Raw genomic sequence first — 13811 nt, forward strand, 5'->3', positions numbered from 1 at the left:
CCATGGCCCAGCTGGGCCGTGGGAGAGGGCGGTCAGCAACACTGACGTGGGGCCGCATCTGTTTGGTAAGGGAGCTGAGCCACCAAGTGGAAGAGAAGGCGTCTCTGATTTCACAGCTAACTAAAGGCAAGCAGGCCCTCACCCAGCAGCTGGAGGAGCTTAAGAGGCAACTGGAAGGAGAAACCAAGGTAAGGATGCCCCCTTTGTGAATGGCGGAGTCAGACAGAACCTGAGAAGCCGTGCAGCTGGTTGGAGGCAGTGCTCCGTCAGAAGTCTGATGCTCCTCCCCTCTGCCATGTAGTACAGTAGGAGCCTGTTATTTGAAGTTTGAGGACCTTGGCACTGGTCCTTCCTCAGAGCTCCATCTTCTGGGCTCCTCTGTCCCCTACTGGCCTGATAAACATCCCTCTCCAACCAGGGCATCCCCTCCCCATTGCTGCACCAGCTTGACCATCTCTTCAACTCTGCCCAGCAATTCATTCTGGCCTCCTGAAATGCCCTCCCCTTTCTTCTTCATGACCCTGTGGGTGTCACCTGCTACAATTTTAACTCTCCTCCTCCAAAGAGACTGCCTGGTTTTAGGGGCACCCTTGGAACATGTGCATAAACATGAACATCATCATCTTGCTCTTGACTTCAATATCTAGATATTTATGTTTGTAATGCCTATCTTCACTGATCTGTAAACTAGTGGAAGGCAAGAATAATTTATCCCCACTGTAGTAGCATAGGTTCAGTGCGCTGTTAAACAGTGCACACAGTAGGGGCCTAGGAAATGCTGTCAATGTGCGTTCAAACATTTGAAGAGGAATCCAGGAGTCCACAAAACTGCATCAATGTAATTCTGAGGTTGCCATGCACTGGCTAAGACATACAAGGCAATCTTTAGGTTTCCCCAAGCTGCATTTACTTCTAAAAAAGAATGAGCCCTATATTTGCCTCCCATTTTTCTATTATATGGTAAGGGTCTTTGGTGGGCTGGAGATTGTGAGAACCAGAATCTAAAGTAGCGAAAGACACTGTGTAAGCAAGGCCATCCTCTGGCCAGGGTACAGTAGCAGCTAAGCTTTCCCTCCTGGGCAAAGTTTTTTTGTCTCTTTGTGTTCTTAAAAGGATGAAAATGTACAGATGACCTCACTGGGTTGACCAAACTCTTTCTCTGGTGGTGGCACCTCATGACAAGAGTCAAGTCACCCTCCTGACCAGGTGGGAGTGAGTGGTGGGGGCCTCTGGGCATGCCCTCCCTGGCTCAGGAAGATGTGCTGGAGCCGGGGACACAGTGCAGATCGCATCAGTTCCCTGGTGTGGGGACAACCCCTGGTGACACCGAAAGATGCTTTTGGGTTTTTCACAGTGATAGCATTCTGTAACATTGCAACAAGTGGTGTGAAAATTTATACCCTTTCTAATTTTGCCTTGATTCTTCTGATTATGTAAGGAAAAGGTCTCAATTTGGGTAACATCTCTCTAGCACATGTTTATTTCCCTTATTAAATCATAGAAAGTGGGTCTCAGGTACAGAGACACGGTAGAAAAGTACCTAGCTAGCAGGTGATAGCACTGCTTTATTTCTGTTGCATTTATTCTTATGTTTACCCTCTGTTTGTGGCAAATGTTAGTAGTTTTCCCATACTGTAGCATTAATAGTTTACTTTTTAAATAAGCATTTGTAAATATAATAAAGGAGTCAACTGAAGTAAATGAAACAGATGACACACTGATACAGCAAAGTTAATGAAGGCAGCGTGGGAGCATTTCACCTTGGGAAAGGCTGGTTTAAGTGAAAATACCTTACCTTGGGAAATGGCCATATGATTTTGCAATCTGTCACCACTGTACCTCCACAGGCCAAGAACACCCTGGCGCACGCCCTGCAGTCCTCCCGCCATGACTGTGACCTGCTGCGGGAACAGTACGAGGAGGAGCAGGAAGCCAAGGCCGAGCTACAGAGGGTGCTGTCCAAGGCCAACAGCGAGGTGGCCAGTGGAGGACCAAATACGAGACGGACGCCACCCAGCACACAGTGGAGCTGGAGGAGGCCAAGTACGGGCTCGCAGGTTATGGTGGGAGAGGTGACCCTAAGACACAAGCGAAGGGACAGAGAATTCCTCCCACCTTGAGATACTCTTTCCTCCTCCCCAGGCCTTTGAGTTTTCTTAAGCATTTGGATAGTCTCCTTGCAATTCCCCTGGGACAGTCCACCTGGTTTCCTTGGTGGCTCCTTGGTGACCTGCTTTGCCATTCTTCAGGTGACTCAGAACTGGTCCATTCATCAAACTCTAAGTCTTGGTCCTATCAATTTCTGATCCCTTACGGACTGTTTATTTCTCTTCTGATCTGACAGTTACTTCTCAAATAGTCCACCTTTGCCAAGAAAAAGAAGATCTGTTTCTCTTAGGAAAAAACTGGCCCAGAGGCTCCAGGAAGCAGAGGAGAGCACAGAGGCAGAGCTCCCAGTGCACTTCCTTGGAGAAAACCAAGCAGAGGCTTCAGGAGGAGGTGGACGACCTGATGCCGGATTTGCAGCGAACCAGCACAGCCTGTGCCATCCTGGACAAGAAGCAGAGGGGCCACGATAAGGTCTTACACTTGGTAGTGGGGATGAGAGCCATGGCCTTGCACACTTAGATGTGTGAGATGCACGCACTTTCTGGAAGGCCCTCCCAAGCATCAAGTCACAGTGTAGGGTTTTGGATTTGCAACATCCCTTTTACTTTCATGACAGTCCTTCCAAAGGGAATTTTATTTTTGGCTCAAGCTGATTTAAATTACTTTGAGATCAAAATACCCTTAAGAATACAGCAGATCACACCATCCAAAAGAAACAACAACAAATGTTGGCAAGGTTGTGGAGAAAGGGGAACCCTCCTACACTGCTGGTGGGAATGTAAATTAGTTCAACCACTGTGGAAAGCAGTATGGAGGTTCCTCAAAAAGCTCAAAATAGAAATACCATTTGACCCAGGAATTCCACTTCTAGGAATTTACCCTAAGGTAGCCCAGGTTGAAAAAGACAGATGCACCCCTATGTTTATTGCAGCACTATTTACAATAGCCAAGAAATGGAAGCAACCTAAGTGTCCATTAGTAGATGAATAGATAAAGAAGATGTGGTACATATACACAATGGAATATTATTCAGCCATAAGAAGAAAACAAATCCTACCATTTGCAACAACATGGATGGAGCTGGAGGGTATTATGCTCAGTGAAATAAGCCAGGCGGAGAAAGACATGTACCAAACTGAAGGAGCAAAACAGCAACCGACTCACAGACTCCAAGAAGGGACTAGCAGTTACCAAAGGGAAGGGGTGAGGAGGGCAGGTGGGGAGGGAGGAATGTAGTAATCACATTGTCTTTCATGAGAAACCTTCATAAAAATGTATATCAATAATAAAAAAAAATGGAATGAACAAACCTTACAGTTTGTTTAAAAAGAAAAAAAAAGAGTGGGAGGCAGAGGATGAGGGGTAGGCAAAGAGAAGGAAGCCCCTTCTCTCACTGGACAAGCCCCCAGGACAGTCCTTCCTTAGGCCAGCCTCCCCGGGATGTGGTCACCAGCAATTGTACACTTCAAATATTAAAGAATTTTTTTGGCTAAAAACTATAAGACTATAGACATGTGAGTAACAAAAGTAAGCACAGGGAAGTTAAAGCTTCCACAAAAATGTTCTGAATGTTTATTTTTAATTATTCCCAGCCCTATTCCATTAAAACAAGCTTAGGTCAGTCATCCCCATGGATCCCTCCACCATAGAGGGATTCAATCCCATGCCCCACTCCATGAGGGTGTGATGCAGGCCTGGCAGGGAGCCCTCAGCCTGCCTCCCCCTCACACGGGGAGGCATGTTGTCCTCCAACTCCCAGCTGCCTGGTGACCTTAACTCCATAACCCTCACAGAGACCTAGAGGGCATTCCCAGGAACACAGATATTTTGTAGAACCTGAGGGGAGACAGCTTCCCAGGACCCATAGGGTGAGGGCTGGGAACTGAGATCTGTTTTGGAACATGGCTGAGTTAACCTGGTCCTCTGGTAGATTGCAGGGTTAATCTAGTGGGTCTGCAAGCCCAGAGCTGCCCCCTGTCTGTGGCCACTGAGATTCCCAATGGCTGGTCACCACCCCCACTTCTTGGCTCTCTCTGGACCGTGAACTCGGGGCAGCAGTTGGTGACCTGCATTCTCGGTGGTCCTGTCCTCTCAAGGCTCCAGGAAAGGCAGGCGCAGCTATGAAATTAACAATACCTGCGTAGCACTTTGTCGTTTAAAAGTATACTTGCACATACCTACCTAAGTTGATCCCCACATTTGAGGTAGGTTGGGGCAGGAATGATCATCTGCATCTTAAATATACAAAAACTCATTCTTGGTGATGGCAGCTGACTTGCTCTGGATCAGTCAGCTGGACCTGGGCTTGAACACAGCTCTGACTCTTCCTAGCCCAGGTTTTGTCCATGACCTCTGCTGCCTTCCTTGGTCAGACATCAGGGCCATCACAAATGGTCACACAGGCTTTGCCTGCAGAGGCAAGCCTGGGTCGAAGCACAGCCTTCACCAAACTGTGTGGCCTCAGAGGGAGTGGCATCCTTTGTAAAGCCCAACGCAGTAGCCAAGCTGTGTGCACCTAGGGCTGCTGCTGCCTGGAGACAGTTTTGTTCTCATTTGCACAAAGCCACTGCATGGACTAGTGGTGGCCTTGGAAATAAAGTGCGGTTCCTGAGCCTTGAGAGGAGATGCTTTTGCAAAATATAGTTAGAGGACGTTAAGTTCACCCTAAGAGGACTGACACATGAGTCCTTGAGAGAAGCCTGGGAGATCTGACTTGAATTCTGCGTTTCCACCATGCCCAGGTGCGGGAGCTGGAAAATGAGCTAGATGCTGAGCAGAAGAGAGGAGCCGAGGCTCTGAAGGGGGCCCACAAATACGAGCGAAGAGTCAAGGAAATGACTTACCAGGTAGTGGCCTCAGGAACCTCAGTGAAGGCTTCGTTGATGAGACCCCATTAGAAGCAGCCATGGGTGTGGGGCCCTGGCACAGCTGCTGTTTTCGCAGGCTGACGAGGATCGCAAGAATATCCTCTGGCTCCAGGACCTGGGGGAAGAGCTGCAGGCCAAAGTGAAGGCTTACAGGAGGCAGGCTGAGGAGGCCATGAGTATGGGGGTCCCGGGAGCCAGCACTGGCCTGGGTGCCCCCCCAACCCCAAGCAGCAGCATGTTCCTGTTACCTGGAGTCCACGGAGGCGGAGGCCTGAGTTTTCATTTGCAGGCTAGAAACCCAGGGCCGCCTGCCCTCCTCCCTCCCCCGGTCTGTGTTGAACGACCTCCCCCGCCCCTCCCCTGCCATGCCCTAGGCCCCTCAGCCAACCCCCAGCCCTCCCCACCCCTGTGACCTGGTCCACATGGTCCCGCTTGCTCCCCGCCCCAACTCCCACCACTCTAATCTGTCCTTTTTGAGCGGCCTTTAATCAAATCGGTGAAACCAACGATGGGAGGGGCTGACACCAGTGTTTCCCAAAGTATTTTCAGGAGACACCACGTCTGAGGGATGCTAATAACTGGAAGCTGTGGTTGGGGGCAGGTACGGTAGGATGTTGTGGGCGGGGGCTTTGACTTCCATAGAAAATAAATAGTTTGGGAAACTCCAGGTTAAACAGTACTGAACTGGTTGCTTTACTTCAAGGATTTCTCTGATTTGTAGGTAATATGTACTCTTCAAAGTGGAGAGTCATTCTAGAACGCAGCCTTTCCCACCTTTGGTGGCCTTGGGACCCTTTTATTGTATGCAGAGTACCCCACAGGACCAGCGTTCTGAGGAACAAAATTGGGGGCCCTGCACTAGATAAATGAGCACATCACTCATCTCCTGGTCCTTTTTCCTCCCTGCCAGAGAGGCTGGTGGTTCCGCCGTGACCTCAGGGAAGCAGAAGGTTAAGTGGGGGAGGGATTCAGGCCCAGCAGATTAGTAGTTCAGCAGGACGGCCAGGCTGGAGGGTGCCTAGGAAGCCACCTTTGTCCGGAACCCCTGGATCGCCCTCAAATAGACCTACAGAGTGGCCTGGCTGCAGGTGCATGGTGCTGGGAGGCGGCACAGGACCTTGGTCTCTGACACCCCAGGTGCCTTGGGAGGACTCTGGACTTGGTTTTCCTGCAAAGAGTCCCATGGGAGAGATGGCACAGAGCAGGGGGGCGGGGGAGGCGAGAGGGTGCCAGGAGTGGCAGCAGCTCCCGTGAGGTGATGGGACAGGACAGATGGCCAGGGGCCAGGAGCGCTGTCCTCACGTCCGCGAGCTCAGCACTCCCTCCTCTGCTCCCAAGCTGCCTGGGCTGCGCAGTTCCCAGAGGCCTTCAGGGACTGGGAGCCTCGGAGCCAGAGCGAGGGCTTGCTCAGCACCTCCATTCTGTTCAGGAGGAGCAGGCCAGCGCGCAACTGTCCAAGTGCCGCAGGCTCCAGCATGGGCTGGAGGAGGCTGAGGAGAGCGCAGATGTTGCTGAGTCCCAGGTCCACACGCTAAGGGCCAAGAGCCGAGATGCAGGAGCCCAGGTGAGACAGGGACTAAGTGGCACCGGGGGAGCCTGGAGCCTGCCTGCTGGCTTCTCTTCCTTGTTGCCGGGTGGGCACTCAAGGAGGCCACCACCCCAGCCGGGACCCCATGGCCCAGGCTCCAGCAGTGAAGGACATTCTAGAATGCACCCTTTCCCACCTTTGATGGACCTTGGAACCCTTTTATTGTATGCAGAGTACCCCAAGGGGCCAGTCACCTTGTCATCCCCACCCTTCCCTGTTCCAAAGGGCACTGCCCAAGAAGCCCCTGCTTTTTGGGGGACTCATCCCATCTCCAGGGGCTTGACTACTTAGTTTTTACAATGCACAAAGGGAAACTATGCCATTTCTTAATGTTTTTCTGAAGTTCCCCCTTTCCAGCTGCTCCACTTGAAGGCGATGCTCAGCCTCACCTTCAGTTTGACTTATTCCTGTGTACAATTTTTTTCTCCCACAGAAGATGGAAGAATGAGGCTTTCCTGATGCCTGTTGCCATGGGACCCCTCGGGAGAGGGGAGGGAAAATGTGAGAAATAATTCCTCCTAACTCCACGCTGGGTCTGTTGCATCTATTAGCATGGTTAACTCCTCTTCCATGGGGTGGTGTTTATAGTCTTGCCTGACCTGTTGTACATATACAGAAAGTATGGAGTGTGCAAGTAGACTCTCCTTGCCCCAAGTAGCAAAAGTGTATATCCATCCCAAGCCCGGTAACTCACCAGCTACCTTAGCGTTTAGAAAAGAGACCCTTCCAGATAATGATAGCACATTTTCTCCCTAGGAACTCATAAATGTTTAAAGTTCAGTTCTCCATTTTCTACCTAAATTTACAGATAGGGAAACTGGGCCCAGATAGATTAAGCTCTCTTACTATAATTGCCCAGGACAGGGTGGAGACTAGACCCCCAAGATCCTAGGCTCCCAGACAGTGCTCTTTCCACTAAAAAACTCTGCTTTTCCATCCTGTCCCTCTAAGGGGCTGTATACATGCCTCTCAGACCTCCCCCATGTGCACACTGCTCCCCATAACATCTGAGCGGGCAGAAAGTGGACTTGAACTCATCCATGCCTGGGCTTCGGGTTCTTGGGAAACTTGGGTGGAATCCCAACCCTGTCACACATCAACTGTGTGGTCTTGGGTAAGTCCGTCTCCTCTCTGAGCCTCTTTTTCCTTATTCTGTAAGGCAGAGATATACTAAAATTCTAGCTTTGCTGGGATGGATGGAGGGGTTGGGGTGTTAATAAGTGGTGTAGGGTTCTTTTTCAGGAAAATGAAAATATTCTAAAATCATGGTGATAGGTGTATAACTCTGTGAATATACTAAAGCCATTGAATTGTGTGGTATGTGAATTGTATTTCAATAAAACCATTAACTGGTAGTAGTACTGGCTTTCTATGTACCAGGCAGTGATATAAATATACTATCCTCTAACATCTTGCGTCATCCCTTCTCCCTGATCTTCTATAGCCTCCTTTCCATCTCATCAACAGCCCACCCCATGTGCCTTTGACTCAGCGGGGCTTGAAGCAGTGATGGTAGCAGGAAATGATTCTGAGTTCAGGCGACCTCAGATATCTGACATTACCATCACCCCCATCTTCACCATCATCACCATCACAACCATTCTTGCCACCATTACCATCATCACCATCACAACCATCTTCACCACCACAGCCATCCTTACCACCATCAACACCATCACCATCACAACCATCCTCACCACCAACACCATCGTCACCATCATCACCATCTTCACTATTACAACCATCTTCACTACCAACACCATCCTCACCACCATCACCATCTTCACCACCACAGCCATCCTCACCACCACCAACACCATCACCATCACAACCATCCTCACCACCAACACCATCTTCACTATCACAACCATCCTCACCACTACCATCACCATCTTCACCATCACAACCATCCTCACCACCAACACCATCAACATCTTCACCATCACAACCATCATCACCATCATCACCATCTTCACCATCATGACCACCCTCACCACCATCACAATCATCACCATCATCACCATCATCACCATCTTCACCATCACAACCATCCTCACCACCATCACCATCCTCACCATCACAACCATCCTACCACCATCATCACCATCTTCACCATGGTCACCACTACCAACAACATCATCATTGCTCAACTTTAGGACTGAAAGAACCTATTAAGAATGATCTCTTCCATCTACCCAATTTTGCAGACAATGAAACTAAAGTCATTCTCATAGTCCCTAGATGCCAACCCCTAGTCCAGCCAGCCCTCCTGCCACCTCACATTGCCCACTCAATAAGAAGGATAATACCATTTCAAACACATAGAGCAATTTTGAATCATGCTGAGATTTCACATGCCTGTTTTTCTCTTTTCCATTTGGGCTACACAAAAGGCCCATCAGGAAATCAGGCAGGTATTAGTGCCCTCATTTTCTGAAGGTGTGCAGACAGGCAGTGGCTTGCCCAAGGTTGAGAAGGGAATGAAAGCACCACTCTTCAGACTCACCATAGAGCACAGCATCTCCCAGTGGTGGATTTTCCAGCTGAGTGGTGTGTGCTGTGACAGTAAGGGCCCTGGGTGCCGGTACTGCCCCCCACCACTCACTAGCTTTGTGATTTAGGGCAAGTCCATGATTTCACGACTTTAAGCCTCAGGTTTCTCATGTGTAAAATGGGATGTAACCATGTACTTTGTAGGGTTGCCTTGGGAAGTAATTGAGAATATGTAAGTGCCCTTGCTCTAGAATTTAGTTAGCACCCTGGTCACCTGTCATCTTGATGAGGAGGGATGAGACATGGTGTCAGGACATAGGTGGAGTGTAAGACCAGGGTCCAGATGAACACCTGTCTGGGGCTTTGGCTGTGTCACTGAGGAGCTCTCTCTGGTTGGAGGAGTTAATACATCATGCATTTGGGTGTCATCAAGAAAAAGTTTATATGGAATCACTCCTCTCTGACACCCTAACAAAAGCAGACTGAATTCCATCTGCTCTAACACTCCCTGGTGCACCTGGAGCTCCCTAGAAAGAAGCCACCCCCAGATACTTCTGCACTTAACCTGGCCCCGACATCCCCACCCTGGACTCCAGATCTCTGAATTTAGAAGAGATAGAGCATTTCTACATCCCTCACAGTGTGTAACAGTGTCTTATGTGGCATTCTGATTAATGAATAAAGGAATGAATGAGAATATTTCATACCTGGATACTAAGTACACCCTGATGAGAATGAAATATGGGTGATTTTTTAAAATACTTTTTCTGAGGAGTGGAAGGAGAGAAGAAAGTAAAGATGTAGCTGCCATGTTGAGTTTTCTTCCCCAGCATCTGCGCATCAAATCCCAGCTTGGCTCTGCAGCCCTCAGGCTCCTTGGCTGCGTATCCCTGGCTCCACTCTTGCAAAGTGAAGAGGGAGGCAGAGGGGACCTTGCCTTGGTCTCCCACATAGTGAGATGGAGTTGGCACAGGACCAAAGCTTGGATTCCAGTCTTGGCACTTCGTACTTCCCAGGCGTCCTTGGGCATGTCATGTGATGCCTCTGAGCCTCAATGTGGGACTGAAAGTCCTGGCACTAACTACCCACAGGATAGAGTGGTTGAGAGATGCCTCTGTGATTCTGTGCAAAAGGTTTCTTCAACTACGCTGTCCTGCCCAAGTTGAAGGTGGCATTGTTACTGTTTCAACAATAATGATAATAATATTGTTACTAGTACTACTCCTATTACAATTATTATTATTATTATTAGTTCTCAGCAGTAAAATCTAGCCACCAAGCCTGGACTTTGAGCTCTGGGCCTTGGACAGCACAGCCTACCCTGGCCTACAGGCCCCTTCAAAACAGAGCTTTGCTGCCACCTCCTGGCTGTGGAAAGACACACTTTTATTATGCAAATAACCTAGATATTAGGCTTTAGAGACAGCATTACTAAATGAAGTTAGACATTCAGAGAGTCAGAGGTGTCCCTGGGAATCATGATCAAAGCAGAAAGAAAGAGAAGAGAGAGGTCAAGGGTGTTTACTCCCGGCATCCCTCCCTTCAGGCCAAGGCCGTCTCCATCAGCACCTCCAGTAACTGCGCCTTCCGGCCTAGGGAAGGTAATGAAGCCATTGGGTCTGGAGTCTGCATAGGCCTGTGGTTTCCCTGTACCTGCCCACACCTTTGTCAAGACTCTCTGCCTCAAACACTCCTCACATTATGCTGCTCTGGACGTACCATCTATTTCCTGCTGGAGCCCGGATGGTTACAGGGCCCTTGCCCTACACATCACTGTTCCGAGGCCCTCCTACAGAGCAGGCCCAGCTGATCACACAGGGTAAGAGTACCACCTCGTTGTGCTGTGCAAACCGCTCCAGATCATACATCCCATTCAGAGAACTCATTACACATCTAATCCAATTGCACACTTCAACTTGGCACGGGCTTTCACCAAAATCACGTTTTTCAGATACCTTCCAGGTCCCTTCTTTTTTGCCTTTGAAACAGAATGCACACCAGTTTCCTGAGCAGTAGTTCTGTCCTCTGGGAGCTAAGTGTCATCAGTGGTTTACTGGAACCAGCTTGTACCAGCTCACACGGGCCAATCACAACATTTTTAGGGATACAGTGAGCCAATTAGTTGTTCTACACAGACATTTAAAGAATCAAATTATATAACCCTACAATGAGCTAAATTATATGAAAAGCAAAAATTCAACATGTATAATTTACTAATTATTTACTACATTTTATTACTATCTATGACCTTAAGGTTACTTACAACTACTAAGTTCGTGCGTGGAAATTCTGTCTAATGCTGGGCTACTTATATCAGTTTGTGTCTCCGCATGCAGAGTTGTCCTATTGGTAGCTCACAGTTGGCGTGGTGGAAATATTTATACCACAGAAACCGGCAAATGCTGCAACGCAGGGCTTTTTTCTATTTGGTTGCTGGGTAAACACTTAACCACCACACCACTAAATGGAATTGATGAAATACAAGTTAAGATCCAATCTGCAATTCTGTCTATTGAGACATTAGAGTATTCAGGCCAAGCCCACACACCAACCTCCCACCCCAGTCCTACTAGTTCAGCTTATTCAAGGCAGCAAACTGGGAGGACTTCTCAGAGCTGAGAATTTACATCCTGCAGAATGTGGGGCAGCAGGGAAGACAGAAAGGAAAGGGTGGCCCCGCCGCCCAAGTCCCAGTGCCACTGCTATATCCACTGGTCATAAGAACTCATTCAGCTGTGACAGAGTCAGCGCCCAGGGTCTAGGCAAAAAGATGTATTGGTTCCCCTAAAAGGAAATTCCAAGGGTAGTCAGACTTCAGAATTCAGGCCCACAGATTCGGGGCTGGATCTATATCGCCAGATGATTTCTTATTTTTCTCGTTCTTTTCATCTCTCAGTTCTTTCCTCTAAATTAACTTTATTCTCAGGAAGCCTGCCCCTTTGTGATTACAAAATGGCCAGCCTTCTATCTTGTATCTTAAAATCTGATGCTAGCAGCCAAAGGAAAGAGCTTCCCTTTCTCAGGGGTTAATGCAAAAGCTCCAGGGCCAGTTCCTATGGGCCCTGATGGCCCAGGACGGGTGGCCCCTGGCCAGGGAGTGGGAAGAGGATGTGGAGCTTCGATGGGCCAGGTGTGAGTCAGTCTCTCTGGGGTGCTGTCTCACCCAAAGCCCATGAACCACGAGTAAAGAGGGGTGCTTCCCATTCTCCCTAGGTCAAGTTCCCATTCCCAGGGGACAGCACGGAGAAAAGGCACCAGCTGTTCACTGGGAGGCTCCCTAGCATGCGGCTGCGCCTGCATTTGCAGACCCGGCTGGTGCTGCTTTCCCACAGAGTCCCTGTGGCAACGAATCCATTCAGTGGCTATGCACCCCAGCACAAAGTTGGCTAGGTGGGAATGCCAGGGGGCATTTCCTTTCCTTCCTTTTCCTCACATGTCTCTTTTCCACAGGAGACACCGCTGCCAATATAAGATTCCAAGATACAGGCTCCATGTAGGATTTCTTTCTTCACTCGCTGCGGAACTGGCTGGCACTCAGAGCCAGCAGACGCCCCTTATCCTTCAACACTCCTGCTGAGAGTCTAACTTCTCCGAACAGAACATCATTTCCTCCCCACCACTGGCCTGAATTCCATGCAGGGTGTCTCACTGCTGACAAGAGGAGGAAGAGACCATTGCTCAGAAGAGCTTCCTGTCCCATGAGTCAGGAAGAAGAGGACTGGGTGGGGCCAGACAAAACATCTGGATCCCGATCAGGACATGGCTGGGATCAGAACCCCTGGCCAGCCCCATAGCAGGCTGGGGGCACTGCCAGAGACATGTTCCCCCCTGGAGAGCAAGCAGACAGCCCATCCATTCAAGGGAGAATTCACTGAGGACCCACGGCCTGCCAGGAGCTGTGCTAAGCCCTGGGAACATGGCAGTGAAATAAATAACAAATGTTGGAAGTGCCTTCCTCTCAGAGAGATCCCCAATTCATCTCAAATGTCAACTCTTCCGCTGACTGAATCCTGAATCTCACCTGCCTCACTTGCCTTCTCCCATCCCTCGGCAAATGCACACTTCCTGGCCAGGCCCTTTGAACATCATCATCATGCATTTCCTGATTTCTCCCCAACACCAACCAGCCAGGTCCATCAAGGGCCAGTATGCTCTCCCTCATGTTAGAATCCTCTAGTGTAGATGAGGCAGTCCATACAGATTGCTGGAAAGGATGAACATTCAGAACAGCATTTTTATAATAAAATAACTGCAAATAACCTAAAATGTTTAGTAATAGAGGGCTGCCTAACCTAAATGCCTTATAATAATCACTATAATAATAGTAGCTAATATTAATGGAATATTTGTTAGGTGCTAAGTGGTGCTTTAAGAACTTTACATGCATCATCTCATTTAATTCTCACAAAACTCCTCTGCTGCAGACCCTTATTTTATCCTCATTCTATAGGTGTGGCTCAGAGAGATGAAAAATTTGCCTAGTGTCACACAGCTTGTAAGTGGTGGGACCTGAGCTTGCAACCCTGCTACTCTAGGATCACTTGGACAGTTGTATATAATTTATAAGTCAAAGGCACAAACAGCATTTGGCTACATCAAGATCTATACATTCATGTATTTACTGAAAAAGCTAAGTGAAGAAGCCTAAGTTAGTGTATACATACATTAATTAACCAAGTGAAAACATACAGATATGTCAGCCAAGCCCACAATCAGGGTAATGAGTTGGAGTCTCTGATCTCCTTGCGTTTTCA

General features: G+C 48.7%; 1 protein-coding gene across 1 annotated transcript in view; it reads left to right on the plus strand.

Annotated features, from left to right (window-relative positions):
• Nucleotides 1-8739, plus strand: part of LOC118933440 (myosin-13-like) — a 42151-nt gene extending 33412 nt beyond the window's left edge. Inside the window, 9 exon segments of the mRNA XM_057499481.1 lie at nucleotides 71-188; nucleotides 1848-1977; nucleotides 1980-2043; nucleotides 2399-2446; nucleotides 2448-2592; nucleotides 4851-4955; nucleotides 5053-5160; nucleotides 6406-6610; nucleotides 8009-8739. Of these exon segments, the coding sequence (XP_057355464.1) occupies nucleotides 71-188; nucleotides 1848-1977; nucleotides 1980-2043; nucleotides 2399-2446; nucleotides 2448-2592; nucleotides 4851-4955; nucleotides 5053-5160; nucleotides 6406-6610; nucleotides 8009-8739 (1654 nt within the window).
• The last annotated feature ends 5072 nt before the right edge of the window (nucleotides 8740-13811 follow it).

This window comes from Manis pentadactyla, chromosome 4, assembly GCF_030020395.1.
Source record: "Manis pentadactyla isolate mManPen7 chromosome 4, mManPen7.hap1, whole genome shotgun sequence".
NCBI classification, from domain to species: domain Eukaryota; kingdom Metazoa; phylum Chordata; class Mammalia; order Pholidota; family Manidae; genus Manis; species Manis pentadactyla.